General features: G+C 50.0%; 1 protein-coding gene across 2 annotated transcripts; it reads left to right on the top strand.

Moving 5' to 3' along the window:
• Positions 1-9,938: 9,938 nt before the first annotated feature.
• Positions 9,939-19,911, top strand: SLC66A3 (solute carrier family 66 member 3). 2 transcript variants are annotated; one of them, XM_056126498.1, is made up of 7 exons: positions 9,939-10,177; positions 11,654-11,736; positions 11,807-11,876; positions 12,681-12,738; positions 13,380-13,500; positions 15,373-15,414; positions 17,805-19,911. In XM_056126498.1, exons 1-7 carry the CDS (start codon positions 10,035-10,037, stop codon positions 17,894-17,896), a joined length of 609 nt encoding a protein of 202 aa, XP_055982473.1. In that variant the 5' UTR covers positions 9,939-10,034; the 3' UTR covers positions 17,897-19,911. The 2 variants fall into 2 exon arrangements, with proteins under 2 accessions (XP_055982473.1, XP_055982479.1); XM_056126504.1 differs by lacking the exon at positions 15,373-15,414.
• The last annotated feature ends 1,180 nt before the right edge of the window (positions 19,912-21,091 follow it).

Below are 21,091 nucleotides of genomic sequence, written 5' to 3'. Positions count from 1 at the left end.
TGTGCCCTCAGCCGGGTACTTGGAACCTCAGTGTCTCTGTCTCCCCATCTGTAAGTTGGCATATCCACTTCCGGGTGCTGCAGTGACAAACGACCCCCTAAGACAGCACAGGTAGGGCTGGAGGGGCGAGTTCAGAGGGCTGGAGTTCAGGCTCTGGGTACTGGGCCTCTGGCACCATGTGGTTCCCTGAGCATGGCTAGGAGCAAACCATGCGCACTGACAATGGAGTTTCCCCCAAGCATGGCAGGTGTGGCACCCCAAATAGAAAACAAAACAAAGGAGGGAAAAAGGAAAAGGAAAAAACACCAGGCTGGAATGATAGTACAGCGGGTAGGGTGCTTGCTTTGCATGTGACTGACCCGGGTTCAATGCCTGGCTTCTCATTTGGTCCTCAGAGCCCTGCCAGGAATGATCCTTGAGTTCAGAGGAGGAGTAAACCCTGAGTACAGCAGGTGTGGCCCCCAAACAAAACACACACACACACACACACACACACACACACACACTCACACACACACACACTCACACACATTATCTCATTATCTAACAGGTTCAGATGTGAAAAGATCAACCTGGGACTCAACTGGTGCTACAGAACTTTGTGGAAGAATCTGGTCCTGATTCCAGTTCCAGAGCTGTCCTGTGTCATCTCTATCTTTGTAGACAGTATTGTAGTGTCTTTCCAAACCTCTGACTCCTTCCTCCCTCCCTCCCTCCCTCCCTCCCTCCCTCCCTCCCTCCCTCCCTCCCTCCCTCCCTCCCTTCCTTCCTACCTTCCTTCCTCTCTTCTTCCCTCCCTCCCTCATCCCTCCCTTCCTTCCTTCCTCCCTTCCTTCCTCCCTCCCTCCCTCCCTCATCCCTCCCTTCTTCCTTCTTCCTCCCTTCTTCCTTCCTTCCTTCCTTCCTTCCTTCCTTCCTTCCTTCCTCTCCCCATCTCTATATCTGTTTCTGTCTCTGTCTTTCTTTGTCTCGCCACCCTTTGTCTCTCTTCCCATCCTCTCCCCCATCCTGTAGGGACCCTGTGCTCCACTGTCCCATCACATCACTCCTTAGCTTCCTCCTTTGCTTCCCATCCCTGGGCCCTGGGGATGGGGCTAACAGCAGTGCTGGGGTCCAGAGGGCCCCCCGAGTGCCACAGGGCTGAGTCTCATGCAGGAGCAGTAGAGGATGCATGTGATGGAGGGCACCCACCCACAGTCACATGGGAAGAGGTGGCGAGCTGAAATCCTTTGTGATGTGGGTGTGATCAGGATGGGTCCAGCACAGTGGTACTGGCCCCAGGTACAGGTCTTCCATGCTTCAGCAACAGTGGGGCTCCAGGGGATGCTCTCATGGGTGAGCAGGCTGGAAGGACACTACCAGGGGACACTCTCCAACAGTGTGCGTCCAGGCAGAAGCTGCCTCTTGCTTATGGATCTGGGTCAGTTCTGCACGTTTTCCGCTGGGTCGGCCATCCCTGCTGTTTAAGCACAGAGTGGGAGCAAGCAGTCACCCTGGGATGGGCAGCAAGACAGCTGGGCCACCTCAAGTCTGGGTCCCCAGACCTCTTGTCCCCAGGCCTGTCCCCAGGGATGACTGATGGAGCCCAGCAAATAAGGAGCAGACAAATCCCCAGGGAGGGAGGACATTGGGCTCAGGCATGGGAATGTTTCCTGTCTCAAGGGCAACGGCCAAAATACAGGAACAAAAACACCCTGAAACCAAAGGGCCACCCACATCGCAGGGGTAGATGTGGGAAGGGGACCTGACAATTACTCTCCCGGGAAGTCGGTGGCAGCGGGTGGCCGACCATATTGCAGCGGGCGGGTCCTGTGCTATCCAGAGCCCGGAGGGTGGCTGAGGTGGCCTGGGCTCTGCGAGGTTGGGGGTCCAGGTGGGCGCCCTGTCTCCCATCCTCAGGAACCCACACCCTAGCACGTTCTTCTCTGGCATGTGGGAGGCTTATGCTGCTGCCTCCCGGTCACGGGCAGCCACCTGAGAGCCCACCTCACCAGTCAGAGACAGGACACCTCACCCGCGAGGGAGCCCCAAGAGCAAATAATCCTGACTAGATGCAGACCGGAATCACATCACATGCGGGTCCACGCAGCAGCTTCCGGCAGGCAGAGCGTGGGGCCTGGCGCCAGCCTGGGACTCAGGGAGGCCGACCTGGCTCTGCTCAGGTTTGCACAAGCCCTTGGAGGCCCAGGTCTCTGGCTCTGCACCACCCCCCCCCCCCCCACCGGCCCGACCCTCAGTCCACCTTCTTTGTTGTTGTCTGTCTGGGCCACCACACACAGTGGTGCTCGGTGCCCACTCCTGGCAGTGCTCAAGGATCACTCATGGTGGGCTCAGGGAACTATCTGGGGTGCTGGAGATTGAACCCATGTTGGGCACATGCAAGGCGAGCGCCCTGACCACTGTGCTCTCTCTTCCCCACCCTGTCTTCTTTTTTTTTTTTTACAAGGCTGCCTGCGTCTCACCTGTCCTACTGCTGTGGCATCAGCCTTAGCGCTGGGGCAGCCTCTGCACAGAACTTCTGGGGTCAAAGGGCAGGGGGAGATGTGGGTCCCCCTACAGGGTTGCGCATTGGCAAAGGCACGGGGGGGGGGGTGGCTCTGGGCTAGGGGTTGTGGGAAAGTTCATGCCTACACCTCCCCACTGTGTCCCCTCTCTTCCCCACTGTCTACTCTGGCACGACCTGCATCTCGACTTTCATGTGGTCACACTGACCACGGGCGCAGAAAGAACCCACAAGACTGCAGCTGCTTCCGGTGCCAGCAAGGCAGCTGGGTCCAGGCCATGACGGGAAACTCCAACCCTTTAGGGGTCCCCCTGGCCAAATTGGGACACCAAAATGATGGCTAGAGGAGTTTTTTCTCCACAGCTTGGAAGCCAGTCTCACATGCTGGGGGAAGGGGCAGTTGAGATAGAGAAGGGACCACCAAGCAAGGGATGCTTGGAGGGCTCACTCAGGATGTGAGATGTGTGCTGAAAGTAGACTATAGACTGCACATGATGGCCACGTAATACCTGTATTGCAAGCCACAACACCCTAAAGGAGAGAGAGAGAGTAAGAGGGAATGTGCCTGCCACAGAGGCAGGGGGGATGGGCGGGGGTGGTGGGCGGGATCCTGGGAACATTGGTGGTGGAGAATGGGAACTGGTGGAGGGATGGGTACTCGACCATTGTATGACTGAAACGTAATCACAAAAGTGTATAAGTCTGTAATTGTATCTCATGAGATTTCATTAAATTTTTTTTTAAATGATGGCCAGGCCTCTGGTACCTCTAGCCAGCCATCTCCCACCATGTATGAACAGTGATGGTAATCCGTGAGTTCAGACCAATAATTTAGCATTCTATAACTGAGGAACCACATGGCAGAGCCTGGCAAGCTAGCCATGGCATATTCAATATGCCAGAAACAATAATAATAACGGGCCTTATTCCCCTGACCCTGAAAGAGCCTCCAATATAGCAGCATTGGGAAAGACGAGTAAGGAGAGGCTGCTAAAATCTCAGGGCTGGGATGAATAGAGATATTACTGGTGTACGCTGAAGTAAATCGAACAATGGGATGACTGTGATACAGTAATACAATGATAACTGAGGATTGAGAGGTAGTGCTGCAGGTAGGCATTCGCCTTGCATGTGCCCAACCCAGGTTCAATCTCCAGCATTATTCATGGTCCCCAAGCTCCATCAAGAGAAGTCCCTGAGTCCAGAGTCAGGAGAAGTCCCTGAGCACTGCAAGGGGTGCACGCAGTGTTTGCTGTAACTGAAGCAGTCTGTATAAGGCACTAAAACTGGATATGAAGAGATAGTGCAGAGGGCAGGGCACTTGCCTTGCACATGGTTGCCACAGATTTGATCCCCAGCACCCATATGCACCCCTGAGCCCTTCCAGGAGAGATCCCTGAGCACCAAACCAGGAGTAATCCCCGAGCACCCCAAACCAAACCAAATTAAAACAAAAATGCACTGAAACTATCGACTGAAAGTGTCTCAGGGAGCAATAGGTGATGGCCCACGGCAGAGTCCACTTTATCTGAGTTACAAGTAAACTTAGTCGCCCTTGTAACAGGCCAGCAGACAGCAGCAGAGCTGGCAGGGCCGGACACTCCTGCAGATCAGAGCAGAGGTGCTCACAGTCGGATGAAACCAGGCAGTCGAACAGGAACTTTTTGTGAAAGAGCTGGCCAGAGTCTTCAAAATGGCTAAGTCACAAGAAACACTGTCCCACGAGATCAGAGGAAGGCAAAGGAGTTCAGGGCAAAGGGGCCGCTCTGGTCCAACATAGCAAAGGCAGCTGCAAAGTCTCTGCAGACCCCACATCGGAGAACAGGATGAGTGTCAGCTAAATGTGCAGAACTGGACCTGAGCACTGTGTGGATGTTACTTTGTAGAGGGTGGATGTACTGCAGAGGGCATGTGGTCGAAGGTTTCTGCTCTTAAGAGACATAAGCAGCAGAACTTAAAGGGTAGCATGTCCTGATGTCTTTAACTTGCCAATGGGTTTAGCAGAACCAAGTGTCTGGTGTGTAAACAGAGACTGATGAAGCTTATGTAAGTGAAAATCTTAATTAGTGACACACAAGTGAAAAACATGCAAGGGCTCCTTGTACTGTTCTTACAACTGTCTATAGGTTTGAGGACCTCAAAAGACCTGGGTGAGGGGAAGGGCCTTGCCCAACAGCCCCTAACTCACCAGTTTCACCCCACTGAAGAGGAGTTGGGGGCAGATTAAGCCACTGTGCGGCCAGCTCTAGTCTGGGGAGATGCCAGGCTCTGCTGAGGGGACGCTCAAGGAGACAGGTCCTGCAAGCTCCCCTACGGACAGGGAGGAGGCACGGTTCTTCCAGAGGAAGGGATAGCACCATGGGGGTGGGGGGTGCACCCTGCACTCTGCCCTCTTGCAGACAGATGGGAGCTCCAAAGATCAGCTCTCAGCCAGAAGAATCAATGTGGCATTGGGGCACTTCAGCTGGGCCATGGCCCTACACCTGGGCCCTACACCTGCTCCCTACACCTGGGCCCTACACCTCAGCTGGGCCCTCCACCTTCCTGCAGGGCTTAGACCCTGCCCACCCCCCGCCCCCACCCCGATTCCACACAATGCCAATGCCAGGCTTTTGGGCAAGGCCCTTCCCCTCACTCAGGTTTTTTGAGGTCCCCAAACCTACAGTTTGTCCCTGGTCGGGAAGAGTAACCATTGAGTTACTCTACAGCGTAACTTCTTCAAGTTCTTTCTCCGGTAATGAGTAATCATCCCCATAATCCAAGGACGAAACTGAAACCCAAGCAATTCAAGGCCTGTTCAAGCTCAGGCAGCCTTGCAAGGACACAGCAGAGAGGACAGGACAGCCTCTTGTCAGCATGTCCCCACCCCGCCCCTACCTCAGCTGCATGCGGGGAGAGGCTCCAGTCAGGAAGAGATTGTCTTCGCCCTGTCCTGGGCAGCCATGGGGCTGCTGACGACCTCACAGCCTCTGGGCCCTCGCCAGCTCCTGAGCACTGGGACTGCTATCACCCAGACTTTTGCCCCAAAGTCTTGAAACTTCAGGCAAAACTCCTCCTGCCTGGCTATGGCCTCAGCCCTGGGATCCAGCTTGGGCACGAGGCCCAGCAGTACCACAGTGGGGTAGATTGGGTTTGCCCGCCCACTCCCTGCCACTCAGGAAGAATGGACCAATGAAAATGAGGTCTCCGAGAAGTGGTATTGCTGGGTCATGTGGGACCCGAATTCTGGAGACCCCCTAGTGCTTGCCATGGAGGTTGAACCCACCAACACTCCCAGCTCACCATGACCCCCTGCACCGGCTGCTTCTCAACTCTTGGGTCTGCACCATCCTCACCGGCGTGAGGTGGTACCTCATTTTGTTTTGATTTTAAGGCAATATCATGAGGGAACCGAGGGCACATGAGTTGGAGGAGTTGTGAACGGGAGTCAGTCTGGGCTCCTTGGCAGAGGGAGGTGGGTACACGGGCAATGGGTGTGGTTGCTGGACTGTTGGCTTATGCCTATGAGAAACCATCATTAATACTATTGCAAACCAAAATAATAATTAATAAAATGTAAGAAGAGAAAATGACACCTTCTGCCCCGAGCATGCCGGGCGTGTGGGAACAGGGCAGTGTGCAGTCACGGGGCTGCCTACGAGGCTCTGAGGCTGGGTGTGGCTGAGGGCCTGCCTTGTCAGGGCTCCAGGGGTTGCTAAGCAGTGGGCTGATCCAGATCCCTTCTGGAAGCATCAAGATGCAAACGCAGGACCTTTGGGACAACCAGGCCTAGGAGCAGCGGCTTACCTGGTGCCAGCAAGTGTGGTGGAGGTGGTACTCCAGCTGCCCCTCCCTGCCTCTGCGGAGGGTTCTGGGAGTTATTCCTCAGCTCCCCTCAGTGACTCAGCACGCTGCCCTCCCCGGGAACCTAATCAAGTGGAAGTAAGAGGCGGTACTAAGGCCTGTAATGGAGCCTGTGCTGGTACACTCCCCTTGGCAGAGACTGGCATGACCCCTCTTATTTCCAGAACATTCCACGGTCTCCCGGGACACGGTTTGGGTGGCTGGCCCAGGGCCAATGTAGAATTGACCACAGCAATCTCACGCCCAAGCACACAGATCTGCTACGCCTATTTCCCCAGGCGCTGTGTGAGAGGGGGCGGTCTGTCCTCCAGGCTGTTCAAGGAGTGTAAGAGGATGTGACAGAGCTTCCGCCCAGGAGGCTGCAGAGAAGACACGTCTGCCCTTAGCTGCACGGCTGTCTCGAGAGATTCTGCAAATCAGCTGCACCATCATTGCCAACAGAAAGCTACCTTTCAGGGGCACTCCTGCCTGGGATGCACACAGACAAAGTGGGGCCCGGAGAGTCAGTGGGTAGGAAGGCGTGTGGCCAGCTGCCCTCAGCCCCTCCGGCCAGGGCCTCTCATCTTATTGTGCGTGCACATCTGGGGCTTTGCAAAAAGGGAGGTTCTTGTCCATTGTGTGATGTGTGTGTGTGTGCATAAAATGTATGTAAGTATATTCAGAGGGTTAATGAATATACTTTATTTTATTTGGGGGTCACACCCAGCGATGCTCAGGTGTTACTCCTGCCTCTGCACTCAGGAATTACTCCTGGTGGTGCTTAGAGGACTATATGGGATGCCGGGAATTGAACCCGGGTCAGCCGCATGCAAGGCATATGCCCTACCCGTTGTGCTATCGCTCCGGCCCCTATACTTTATAAGCTGAGTTGTGTCCCCCCCCCAAATCCCATGTTGAAGCCCCAACCCCCAAGGCATATTGGAGACAGAATCCTGAAAACCGAGCTGATGAAACGAGGCTGTAGGGTGGCCCTGTCCACCCCCGCCCCCCCCCTCCCCTGGGTCTAAGTAAGGAGAGAGGCAGGGATGTGTGTGTACCCAAGGCCATCTGGGGCCCTGTGGGAAGGCAATTTCTCATGGAGCCCAGGAAGTGTCCTCCAGCCAGTCTTTCAATTGCGGGAACTTTCCTTGCTATTGCGTGTCCAGTATTTGTTCAGCCAGAGCGTGCTGACTCGTAAAATTCTGTGTCTCTGTCTCAATCAGGGATGCTGTGTGGGGGCCCTTAGCACCTCCAGTCCTAGCTCTTTATTTCTGACTCCCTCTTAAGCTCAGGCCTGGGGCTCCTCCGGCTGATGCCAGGGGGAGACCAGGAGCTCAGAAAAGACACTGAGGCTCCGAAGACACTGACACTCTCACTGCCGGTGGTGCCTGAGGTGAGTATGGTCATTTGGATGAGCACCCAGCTACTTCCCATAGGATCAGCTTAGAGTGGAGAATGCAGAAGTGACAAAAGACAGAAATGCGTGATTTAAAGTGACCCAGCCAATTGGGGTTAGGGTCATGGAACCCAGGCACTTGGCATGTGCCAGATTTGGGGGGTTGTGTGGCTGTATAGGGCAGTGTTGGAGCACGAGATATTTTCCATGAGGTCGGCTGAGTGACATAATGCAGCTGTTTAATCATACCAGGGCTCAGACTCTCCACTCTAAGAAGAGGTGGTTGGAACTGGAGGCAAAGACATGGGGGAAGGCACTAGCCTTGCATGCAGCTGACCTGGGTTCGATCCCCAATACCACAAGGAGTGATTGCAGATCAAGAGTCAGTAATAAGGCCTGAGCACAGAAGGTATGGTCCCCAAACAAAACACTCCAAGGGAGGCAGTGGAACCCTATTCCCTACCTTTTTTTTTCTTTTTGGGCCACATCTTGTAGTTTTTAGGGGTACTCCCAGATGTGCATGTGCTTGTGGACCAGGTAGTATTGAACCTGGATGTCCAGCAAACAAAGCATGCACTCTGGCCCTATCTCCTGACCTTTCTTTCTTTCTTTCTTTCTTTCTTTCTTTCTGTCTGTCTTTCTTTTCCTTTTTTCTTTCTTTCTTTCCTTCTTTCTTAGCCTTTTTTATATGAACTGCATGTACAAAAGGAACACGTGTAGTAAAAACAATCACCCAGAGACCTTCAGCTGACTTCAAAAATCAATCAGTCCACACAAGTCTTGTTTTATCTACATCTGCACCCTTCCACTCCATCTCTACTATTTTGACTCAAATTCCAGACCTCGTGCCATTTTACTAAATATCTTAGTATTTCTATGTATCAAGGACTAAACACACACGATTTTGTTTCTGGTTGTTTTCTTTTTTTTGGTGGGGGGAGGAAGGGTCACACCCACAGAAGCTCAGGAATTACTCCTGGTGGTGCTGGGGGACTGTATGGGGCACCGGTGACCTAACCCGGTAGATTGTGTGCAAAGCAAAAGCCCTACCCCTCTGTACTGTCCATCTCGCCCCCAAACACACACTGTTTTGCCTTCCGCTGTAAAGTTTCCTTCTGAGCTCTTCAGCCTCATGGAGGAAAGGGAGCAACGCGCAGGTGAAGGCTGGGGCAGAGGGAAAGCCCCACCTGTGAGTCACAGCACAGGGAGGGTGCAGTCTGGAGGGTGCGGTCTGGCGTTGCTTGCCTGGGGGAGGGCGGGAGGAAAGGGAGTTTTTTTTTCTGTCTCAATCTGGACTCCATATCCACGAAATTCTGACAGCTTGGCTGAAACCAAGGCCTCGTTTCCTGTCTTAAGGGCTACGTTCTTTTATGCTGAGAAATCACTTTCATTCCCTAGAAAGCATGTTTGCTCAGAAGCGCGGCGGTCCCCGGGGTCTAAGGTTCAGGCTCCGCGGTGATGGGGGTGGCGGGCACCAAGTGGCCTGACTGGGCAAGTCCCTGGCCCCTTCCATGTCTCTCTCCGAACCTCGAGGACTGTGGCGGGGACTCGTGTTAAAGTTTCTTTAGTGAGGAAAGTAAACAACTCTCTTAGGACGTGAAAAACCCTAACCACGGGGCCCACCCAGCGTGGTTCGGGCTCTGTCCATCCAGAACATCCGGGGCGAAGAGGGGACCGTCCGGGCGTGTCCACTGGGCGTGTCCTACTGCAAGTGTCCTGTAAAACACGGAAAAGCGAGACCTCGGCAGGTGCAGCCGGCGCTGGGCACTGACGATCGGGGAAGCCGGGGCGGAAGGCGTGATGCAGGGGCGACCAGGAGAGGCCAGGCCCGAGGAACAAAGGGTGACCGGGCGCGCCTGCAGCGAGCGCGTCCGCCCGGGACTGGGCTGCAACCGGCGGCCGCAGGGCGAGTCAGGGGCGGGCCCAGACGGGAAGGGGCGTGGCCTGTAAGGGGCGTGTTCGAGCTGGGCGGGGAAGCGGCGCGGTGCCCGACCAACCGGACTCGGAGGGGCGGGCCCAGCTCGCAGAAGGCGTGGCCTAGACCGGAGAGGGGCGGGGCTGGAAGGGGCAGGGGGCGGGTACGCTTGGTTCCGGGAAGAACCTGGGCCAATTGCGGGCGGGATAAGGCAGGGCTTTGGGGGGAAGGGCGGGGCCTGTGGCAAGCGGGGGGCGTGGTCTCCGCGGGCGGGGTCCGGACGGGGCGGTGGCCCGGGAAGGCGGAAGCACTGGGCTGCAGCTGCTCGGGTCCCGGCAGAGCCTCTCTCCGCCGAACCCCACCCCGAGCCCCCCGAGCCCCGGAGCCCCGCCGGCGCCATGGGGCCGTTGCTGCTGGGCTTCTGCAACTGGAGCACGCTGGGCGTGTGCGCGGCTCTCAAGCTGCCGCAGATCTCCGCCGTGCTGGCGGCGCGCAGCGCGCGGGGCATCAGCCTCCCGAGTTTACTGCTGGAGCTGGCGGGGTAAGGCCGGCGCCGGCGTGGGGGTGCACAGCCGCCCTTCCGCCCCCGCCTCTGCTTCTGGGAGGAGCCCCCGGGTCTGCGAAAGTCCGGACCGGGGAGGCGCGAACTGGCTGCCGTCCCAGCACCCGTTACTCACCACACCCACCTCTTGGCCTCGGGAGGGGCCCCGGCACCAAGAGCGGGTCTGGGAGCTGCGCCCCGCTCCGGCCCGGCTCCCCACGCTCTGACTCACAGAGTCCCACGAGCAGGGCAATTCGGGGAGCGCAGAGGAGACTGGCGGGAACTGGCCCCGGAGAGCGGGGGCGCGCGCCTCGGCCCGGGTTCGCCTGGGTTGCCCGGCCGAGGCCCAAGGGGCACACACCCCGTGACACGGTGCAGAGCTATACTCGGGAAGCCGAGCGCTTTGGGGGAGTTTCGGGGTTCTGGGAAACTCGATCCTCGGGTCCCGCCGGGCTGCAGCGTGGTCTGGGCTCCTTGCCCGCAACCCTCTCTGCCCCTGTACAGTTATCCCTGGCGCCCCTGGGTGCGGGTGCGCCGCGGGAGCCTGTCGCGGGAGGGGGGGGCAGCCGGGGTGCGGGGAAGGCGTGACCCCGGGATCCCGATCTCGAGGTTTGTTCGGATGGGAGGCTTGGGAGTGCCAGTGATCCACTCACTCAAAGACCCTGCGATCCTGGGGCTCTGAGTCCAACGCTAGGAAGATACAGAGGGAGGAAGTCCCGGGGAGGGATCGGAGCCCCTGGGAGGCTCCTCCGGGCTGCGAGGAGATGGAGCAGTGGTTGCAGGTGCCTGTGGCCTGGTGAGCCTGCTCGCAGCAGCCCCCACGCTAAGGGCCGACCCAGCAGAACCCAGCCCTCCCGCTGAGAGGTTTCTGCCCCTTACTTTGGATGCCTGTCAGGCACCTGCTTTCGGACCCGGATTCCAGAGGGGCACTTTGTTTCCTATCTGGGGTGTAGGTGTTGGGATGCCTCCTGGGAAGGCAGAATGTTCTGGGGCCTTTTCTCCCGAAAAGGGTGGCCATCCTGTGGTCTTCACTGGCCTTTCTGGTCCCCAAGACTCCAGACCTAGAATTTTCTTAGAGGAACCGGGGAATTGCTTTTCCCACCTTATTCTTCTGGATGCCACAAGCCCCGGCTGGGTTGTGTGCTCAGTGCTCAGTGCTCTTCCCAGCCGGGACCCCACTGCCCACTCTTGCTCCACCCTCCCCCAGAGCCCCCCGGGTATCCAGAAGCCTCTTATCACTTGATCTGCCTCAGGGCTTGGTTTGTAAGGGACCGTCCACAGAGACTTGACAGAGACAGAGCACAGACACCCATGCCCGCGATGCTCCTAAAACGTTGGAAATGATCGTTAGCTTTTCTTCTCAGTGGTCCACCTTAACCTTCGAAGCCTCCAGCCACCAGAGTGTGAACTTGCGTGGATGCCCTGTGGGCTGGGTCAACCCATGTTCAGAGGGATCCCCTCTCTGTCTCTCCCCAGATTCCTGGTGTTTCTTCGGTACCAGTGTTACTACCAGTACCCACTGCTAACCTACCTGGAGTACCCCATTCTCATTATCCAAGGTAACCAGCCCCTGTGCCCGGGGAAACCCTTCCACCTCCTCCATCCGCTCACACGGGGCCTCTCTTTCAGACCTGGTTCTTCTGCTCTGTGTCTTCCATTTCAACGGGAACGTGAAGCGGGCAGCACCTTACATCATCCTGTATCCTTCCTGTCGCTGAAAACTGGAGATGGGCTGGGGTGTATGCATTATTAAGCAGGTCCTTTACCGGCTTTATGGATTCAAGTGAGGCCAGAGTGCAAGATAGCATATGAGCAGAGCCCAGCGAAGTCCCTCCCCTTCAAGCTTGATGGGAAGCACTGTTGCTCCCCTGGTCTCAGGCGTGACTCATCCCAACTATGACTTTTGCCGTGGCGTTAGTGGGAAACCAGCAAGCAGAGATCCTCATGGCGGGAGTTTTGCAGAGCAAGCCTAATTCTATCATTGGTCTCTCTTTTTTTTTTTTTCTCTTTCTGGGTCACTCCCGGTGATGCTCAGGGGTTACTCCTGGCTATACACTCAGGAATTACTCCTGGCAGTGCTCAGGGGACCATATGGGATGCTGGGATTTGAACCCAGGTCGGACGCGTGCAAGGCAAACACCCTACCCTCTGTGCTATCGCTCCAGCCCCTGGTCTCTCTTTTATGAGTTAACATGAGGCATGAGGTTGGAGATGTGTGTGGCATGCTTAGGGATTAAAGCATGAAGCCAAACCCATTTGGAGTGTCTCCAATCCCAGGAATGATCCAGACACACAGGACTGTTATTTTCTTCCATAATCTGCTTCTGTTCTTTTGGATTCCTAGCAGGTGTTCACTTAACCCATTCGCTCTCCCAGATTGCACACGTGCTGGCAGAGGTAGATGTATAGTGTCTGTGATCTTTGTTTGTCTGCATGGGCCTGTTGTTGAGTGGGTGCTAGAGCTGAACGCTGAACACTGCTGTCTCCCTTAGCCCTGGGTCAGATTGGTGGTCTCTTGGTTTGCCCTCACTCTGCAGAAGTGGATCATCGATATGGCCATGGTAGGTCTTGCCCCTCGTAAAGATACGGTGAGAAATGGCAGTGTCCTCTCTTCCCCATTCCACCTGCCCTGCAAAGAACCTTCTATGCCAGATGTTTAATTTGCACCTTTTCCAGATGTACCAAAACACCAATCTCCATATACTAAAATATTCTTTTAATTTAACTATATTAAAAACCTCTAAAACTTATTTTGGAAGTGGCATAGAGAACCAGATTGAGAAAGTAGATAACAGCTGTAGAATGAACCGTTATAGAATGTGGAGCATAAACTAGAAATTTTAATAAACCATTGTAGAATGTGGAGCTTTTGATCAGGTTAGCGTTAGACCCGTCCTGTTTCTAACACTGTCTCCCACCTTTTCTATTCCTCCTGGGAAAGGGGTAAGCCCTGTGTTTTCTACCTAAGAGGACCTCAAAATCCCCATCTGTGGAGATTTGAAGAGATGGGATTTGAAGAGTGGATCAGGAAGTATATGACCATTTCTCTTGCATTCTTTTTCACCACTTGGATTTTGGCTTTATACAACTTGATTACTGGTTGACCTGAAACTCTGGCTTTAAAGGCAATTTTGGTAGCTGGTATGCAAAGGCTTTTTAAACCAAGAAATCCCTAACTTTTCCATGTTTTATCTGCAAACAGAATTTATGCACTTTCATCAGTGCTGCAAGTAAGTTTGCCCAGCTCCAGTACCTGTGGAAGACAGGGGACTCGGGGGCTGTGAGTGCTCTGACCTGGATCCTTGCTTCCTACACCTGTGCGAGTAAGAACAAGACTCTAAGGACGGTGGGGTGGCCTGTGTCACGAACTTCATGAATTTCTTTGAAATATTTACAATAGTGTTTAATTTCAAATTTTAATATTCTAGCTTTTACAAAAATTTAAATGCATACATTTAATCTTTAGTAATATTTTACAAATAGCTTGAACCTACTAGTGTCCCTGTATTTGTAAGGCTGATTAAAGAGTGCTGTTTTCTATAGGACCCGTGTTCTACTTGCTAAAATGAGCAAACACATATACCTTTCTTCAAAAATCTGACTTAAAAACAATAGGCCTCTCATTTGACATGGTCAGGTAGTAAGAGTCTTATTATGAGGCTAGAGAGACAGTACAGGGGGTAGGGTACTTGTCTTGCATCTTGTATGCAGCTGATCCGGGTTTGATCTCCCATACCCAATGAGGTATGTTTGATCTCCCACCCCCCACCCCATGCATGCAGTGCCAGCCGTAATTCCTGAATGCAGAATCAGGAGTAACTCCTGAGCATAGCCAGGTGAGGTCCCAAAACAAAAAAAAAAAAAAATTTTTTACAGGCCAGTTACTTTTAATCTATTAATTTATTTAATAAATTTTAAAATAAGGGACCAGAGAGATAGTCTCCAGCAGGATAGATGCTTGCCTTGCATGTGGCCAACTCCAGCACACTGTATGATCCCCCGAGCCCTGAGGAGTGGTCCCTGAGCACAAAGCCAGGAAGACATCTAAGCACCACCAGGTGTGGCCCAAAAACTGAAAATAAAGTTTTTAAATAATAATATTTAGAGGCTGAAGAGATAGTATAGGGGTTAAGGCACATACCTTGCATGTAGCTGATCTTGGTTGGGTTCTTGAGTCCTAGCATTGAAACACTGGTACAGTTAGTTGAGAACTGCTAGGAGTTACTCCCGGGCTCCCTGAGCACTATTTGGGACTTCCCCTGACATTTAAAAATTTGATTCTTATGTTATAAAAGATTAGAGATGCAAGTCATACAATATATTTTAAGAATGACTATAATTGCAGCATTGAAGTATTCCTGGGGTCACATTGCTTGATCTTGAGTTTCGGTGTCTAGATTCTATTAAAACTGCCTAAAAAATAGATATACATGTGTATATATACATACATACACATAAATATGTATATGCTATATTTAGGACATTAAAAAAATTCAGAGCTATCACATAATTAGACCTACTAGTTTCGAACCATATTCTTTCTCTTCTATATGTTAAGGGACCTATATGTTTCTGTATGTTTCCAGATTGTTCTGTTATATATGCACAGGATATTCTTCTATATGTTCAAGGGCCTATGTGCTATATGCTAAAGCTTATCTTGAGTTGCAGATGGTCTCTGAACCCCAATTTGCATCTTATGTGTTTAAACTGTTATCCTGATCTCCCAAGTGATATGTTAAGTATTATGTAAAAAAAAAAAAAGGAATAGTTCCAGTTACCCCTTTTCTAGGTGTTGGTTTCATTATATGTAGGATAAAGGGCACGAATTCCATGAGTTGGTGAAATCTTACCCAGAAGTGTAGCATGCACAAGGGATTTTCAAGGGTCTCTTGGGGTGCAGGAGCTTTCAAGGGTGTTGGTGTAGTTGGTGAAAGGGCAGCTGAGCCCTGGCTTCCCTAGTCAGCACTGAATTACCTCCTAGGAGCTGTCAGTTCCTGTAAGCAGCTTCAGCAACTACTGACAGGGACATCTGGCTTGATTTTAGAAGCTTTATATAATAGAGGACTTTTTTGTTTTCTGAGCTGCCAGAGTCTAGTAGCACTGGTTCCTGTATTTAAAAGAGAAAGATAGTAGCTAAGCATTAAAATATCTGAGACAAGTTGATATTTATTGTAGAAAATTTTCTTTTACAGCGAGAATAATAACAACTTTAATGACCACCAATGATCTTACAAGTAAGCTAAATATTTTCTTGCCACATCTTTTGACTTCTGTGCCATGTGTCCCTTTCATTCATAACACTAATTAGATGTATTAGTTTTGAAAACCCATAAATCTAATGGGTTTAACGGATCACCTCGACTCCACAGCGTATTCTCAGTCTTTATCAGTCACCATTCATAGTTTCAAGAATTTACTTCTAGAATCTAAGAGAGATTCTGCACTAGATTGTAGAATCCTGTCTTCATGGAGTTCCCACTCTAGTAGCAGAAACAGTGGAATCATTACAGAATTAAGTGTTTAAAGTACTGAAAGGGCAAGAATGTGCCGTGGGTACGGTGCTTGACTTGTACACAGCCAACCAGGTTCAAATCAAGCACTGCAGTTATTCTCCCAAGCCCTGCCTGGAGTGATCCCAGAGCACAGAATCACAAATAGCCCCTGAGCACAGCCAGGTGTGGCCCAACTCCTCCCCCCAAATGCCCCCCCCCTTCCTGCAAAAAAAAGTATTGAGGTGTATTTTGAAAAGATAGCACAGGAAGAACAATGACAAAGGAACCTCCCCTAGTTAAAGAGAACCAGAAATTACTTTGAAAAACTATCTGGGGGAGGAGATAAGGAATATCGTACAGTCAAGGGCATGAGTTGAGGATGCATAGTTTAGCCACAGAGGCTTTATTGGGGCTAATAAGCAGAGCATGGGAAGCTGGTGAGAGACAGGAGGGAACCAGGGTATGGCTAAAAGTATCTCAGCCCCAGAGAATGGCCTCCAAGCAGAAGGCTGGCTCTTTTTTTTTTTTTAACTTTTTCTTTTTTGCTTTTTGGGGGGGGGATCACACCTTGCGATGCACAGGGGTTACTCCTGGCTCTGCACTCAGGAATTACCCCTGGCGGTGCTCAGGGGACCATATGGGATGCTGGGAATCGAACCCCGGTTGACCGCGTGCAAGGCAAATGCCCTACCCGCTGTGCTATCGCTCCAGCCCCAAGGCTGGCTTTTCAAAGGAGGGTAATGAGGATCATTTGACTCACATGTTGTTAAGGGACACTATGATGGAGAAAATAAACTACTTTGGTTAACCTAAATTCAATCAATCCTTTAGGCTATTTTTAATGACCTAGTCAGACATAGAAATTTTGGGGAAATCATTACAACAGACTGTCACTTACTCTGATAAAAGATACAGACCCTTGAGACAAGCTAATTATTTGAGAACATGGAGCTAAGCAACATTGGGATGCATTTGTTAGCCCCTTTCTGGAGATTATGTCTTTGCCACAAATTCTTTATCAGCTCTAAGAGAAGGGTTGAAATTGTTCAGGTCAAAGTATAAGTGGGTTAAGTAAGGAAAGGAGTCAGGTCTGAGTCTCCACAGAACTTGACGAATTCTTGGAGGTGAAAAAAAGATCTATTCATTAAAAAAAAGCAATAATAATAATAGTTATTAAGAAACTACAACATGTACTAGTCAAAGCTTAATTATTTAAGTCAAACCAAGTGGTTTGATTAACCAAGTTCTCCACAGAACTTGACGAATTCTTTGAGGTGAAAAAAGAGTCTACCCATTAAATAATAATAATAATACATTAGAATTAACTTAATATCCTATATACCATCTTTGCTTAACATGGAATGTTCTGATACCACCATGCATAAAGCTTCAAAAATAAAAGCTCTTAGGAGCCAGGGCGGGCTGGAGCGATAGCACAGCAGTAGGGTGTTTGCCTTGCACGCAGCCAGCCTGGCCAACCAGGGTTTGATTCCTCTGCCCCTCTTGGAGAGCCTGGCAAGCTACCGAGAGTATCTCACCCGCAGGGCAAAGCCTGGCAAGCTACCCGTGACATATTCAATATGCCAAACACAGGAACAAGTCTCACAATGGAGACGTTACAGGGCCCGCTTGAGCAAATCGATGAACAAGGGGAGGCCAGTGCTGCAGTGCTACAGGAGCCAGGGAGATAGTTCAGAGGACTGGTACTTTGCATGTTAGGTTCAATCTCCAGCACTGTCTGGTCCCCCAAGTACCATGAAGCAACCCCCAAGTGCCATGCTGGGAGTAGCACTGCTGGTTGTAGCACCCATCCTTCAAATCAAATCAAAACAAAAAAGCAGTAATGATAATAATGGTTATTAAGAAACTATAACATGTACTAGTCAAAGCTTAATTAAGTCAGACCAAGTGGTTTGATTAACCATGTTAATCATATTTCTTTTTCCAGAAATACCTATATTTATGTTTTTTAAAAATTCTCATGATCCAGAGTCATTTTTTTGTGGAGACCTCATTTTGGGGTGGTGGAAGTGATGCTGAAGCTTTAGGCTATTTAGAGCAGGAGGTAATTTTGTTTTATAATATGAAAACAGCATTTTTAACTAACAATTTTTCTTTCTTTTTGATTTCAGTCCTTTTGCGTTTTGTGGTCATGCTGGCTTTAAATATATGGGTAACAATTACAGTACTGCGCTACCGGAAGACAGTCACAAAGGCTGAATGATGGAAACGATGACTGCATACCAAGTGGATTTGGAGTAACTGAGTCAAAGGGGGGGCGGGAAGCTCGTTGCTCAATCAAGGTCTTTTTAAATTTAGTCAACTGATTAAGAAATTTTAAAGCCAAAGGTATTTTAAAATTAAGCCACTTAAACATTTCTAAGCGTATTCATTTCCTAGGGCTAGAGAGATGACTCAATGGGCCCACACTTGGCATGCTGGCCAGGCTGGATTCTAGGCACTGCATGGTCCCTTGAGCACGTGAACACACACACACACAATAGCCCCCCCCCCAAAAAAAAAATAGAATAGCCTCCCTTGAGAGTGCGAACACACACACAAACACACATACACACAAAATAGCCCTCCCCCCACATATAGAATAGCCTCCCTTGAGCACGCGAACACACACACACACACACACACACAAAATAGCCCTCCCCCCCACATATAGAATAGCTTCCCTTGAGCACGCGAACACACACACAACCACTCACACACACACACAAAATAGCCCTCCCCCGCCACCACACACACATACAATAGCCTCCCGCTGTCTGTTGAAACCTCCTATCCCCACCACCAGAGAGGATGTTCATTTCCTTCCAGCTTCACTGGGTTAAGGTAGGAATTCGACATCTGCAGTTTTGAGAAGAGTGATGACAAAAATCATCCTTTTTTGTTTGGGGGCCACACCTGGTGGTGCTCACTAATTACTCCTGGTTCTGTGCTCAGGGATCACTCCTGGTGGTGCTCAGGGATCACTCCTGGTGGTGCTCAGGGAACCATTGTGGTGCCAGGGTTGGCCACATGCAAAGCAAGCACCCTGCTGGCCCCTGTATTATTATTTCTCTGACCCCAATTAAGTCCATTTTGAGATTTCCTTGACTTACACTTTAAAAGTTATCAGGGATTGGAGTGATAGTACAGCAGGTAGAGTGCTTGTCTTGCATGCAGCCAAACTGGGTTTGCTTCCTGGCAAACACTATGGCCTCCAAGTATTGCCAGAAGTGACCTCTGAGCGCAGAGCCAGGATTAAGTCCTGAGTACCAACCAGGTATGACCCCGAAGAACAAAAAGTTGTGATCAGGTTCTTTCCAATGAAAGAATCACCTGTTTTCCAGCCTTCACGATTTTTTAAAAATTATGTTTTGGTGGAATGGGCTTCCAAGCAGTTGTCTAGAGGTCAGGGCCCTAGTCTGTGATGCCAGAACTAACCAAGCCATCCCCACAGTGCTCAGGAACCTATGAGGTCCCAGGGATCAAACTGGGGTCCACTACACTGTTTCTCCAACGCCAGCTTTCATAATCTTTTAAATAAATCCTTTGTGTAACATAAACGAACAAAATGATGTGGCATTGGCTTATAGCCAGAAGTGTAGTATATCACTAATTCACTTAATGGGACTGATGTTCAGTTTGTTTAGATAGAAAGAACCTTATTGTATTATATTGTCCTTAGATTAGCATGATTTTCAAAGCTAGTAAAATGTAACTGGTTTAAGTTCGTATGCTAAAAGTTAATTTTGTACTGTGCCTTTAAATTATTCCTTAAAAAGTGGAAGACGGTACTGTTAGCCACAATCTCAACTATATGAGGCAATTCTGGTGAATTTTATGATTCCAAGCACAATGTTACCATCTTAAAAAGAAATATACCCACATGATCACTATTATTGGAATTTGATACAATTGAGCTAATCATAAATTTGTTAAAAGTATAAAAGTATTACCAAGTTTTTATGGATTTTTTAATACATTAACCTATTGTTTTATTTTCCTGTAAGTTTATAAACCCTAACACTTAGCTTTTTCCCCTTGTAATCAGTGGCATAATTCTCATGTATAGAGTAATACTGTTTATTAGAGAATGTCTTCGTTTCCTATGTAAAATAAACGTTCATATTTTGAACTGTCTTAAAACAGCCATCGGTTTTATTTCTGATTAGTTTTAATTTATGTAAAGTTGAGTTTTAAAATTATAAGCTGTGGTTAATCTTGGAATTTCTGCTTGGAGCTAGCAGGAAGAAACACTGTAGAAATAAAGATCATTCATTTTGTATACCAGCTCATTATTTCCTTGGGTCAGAGCAAGACAATAGGTAGAATACTTGCCTTGAATGTGGCTGACCCAAGTTCAAGCCCTGGCATCTCACATGGTCCTCCAAGCTCTGCTAGGAGTGATCCCTGAGCACAGCTGGGTGTGGCCCAAAAAACCAAACAAAAAATCAAATTTCCTTATATGTCATATTCTGACCAACAGTGCAAATTGTGTTTTTAGTTTTTTTATATACCTTTATTAGTACTTTTTATGCTTGGAGGGCACACCTAGTGATGTTTGGGGCTTACTCTTGGCTCTACACTCAGGAATTACTCCTGGTGATGTCAGGGAGACCACATGGAATGCTAGGGATGGGTTTGGTTACATGCAAGGCAAAACCCCGTCCACATTACTGTATTACTGTATCTCCAGCCGCAACCGCTTTATCATTGTTTAGCAGAGGTTTCACACATGCAGACCAGTGGAAATGAGAAATACTTCTGTCTGGCAAAATCATTATGTAAGACTGTTACTCGCTCTAGTTGTGATAGGTTCTCTGTGCTTCAGCGACATGATCCAGGTCTCCCAGGTGTTAAACAGGTAGAACTTTTTCGTTTACCAGGACGTTTTTCTGCCAAGTGGCACTAGTCTGAAGACCAGTAGTTGAGAACCACTGGTTTAAAGCAAATCCTTTTAGGGACTGGAGAGAATACAGTGGTAGGTGGCCGCTTGCCTTGCCCATGCAGACCTTATCTGGCCTCCTGAGCACAGCCAGGTGTGGCCCCCAAACCAAAATAAAGCAAATCCTTTCATACTACACTATCTTGCCAGGAGATCCCATTCTTCTGCGTTGGGAGGGAGAAGAACTAACATTTAATCCTACAACAAGCCTAGAAGTCAACAATCTTCATTTTATAGATGAAAATACTGAGGCTTAGAATAAACTATTCAGATCAGACACTAAATATCCTAAAAAAGAACCCACATTACCAAAGTACTTCCTAGAGAAGCACTCATCAAGCACACCATTCTTAGCACAACTACTGTAGCACACGATTTGACATAAGGAAAGATGGCATCCGTCTTTTTTTTTTTTCTGCCTTCCTGTTATTCTTGACCTTGAAATGAGACTTACTGAGGCTGCATGCTTCTTAAAAT

The sequence above is a fragment of the Sorex fumeus genome, unplaced genomic scaffold, assembly GCF_029834395.1.
Source record: "Sorex fumeus unplaced genomic scaffold, SorFum_2.1 ptg000006l, whole genome shotgun sequence".
NCBI lineage: Eukaryota > Metazoa > Chordata > Mammalia > Eulipotyphla > Soricidae > Sorex > Sorex fumeus.
Note: the sequence above shows the minus strand (reverse complement) of the source record. Positions and strands in the feature narration are given on the sequence as shown.

Coding starts and splice junctions, on each gene's coding strand:
- SLC66A3 (XM_056126498.1), top strand. CDS start 10,035: ATGGGGCCGTTGCTGCTGGGCTTCTGCAACTGGAGCACGCTGGGCGTG. Junction 12,739..13,379: donor GGATCATCGATATGGCCATG/GTAGGTCTTGCC, acceptor ATCTGCAAACAG/AATTTATGCACTTTCATCAG. Junction 13,501..15,372: donor TGCTTCCTACACCTGTGCGA/GTAAGAACAAGA, acceptor TTTCTTTTACAG/CGAGAATAATAACAACTTTA.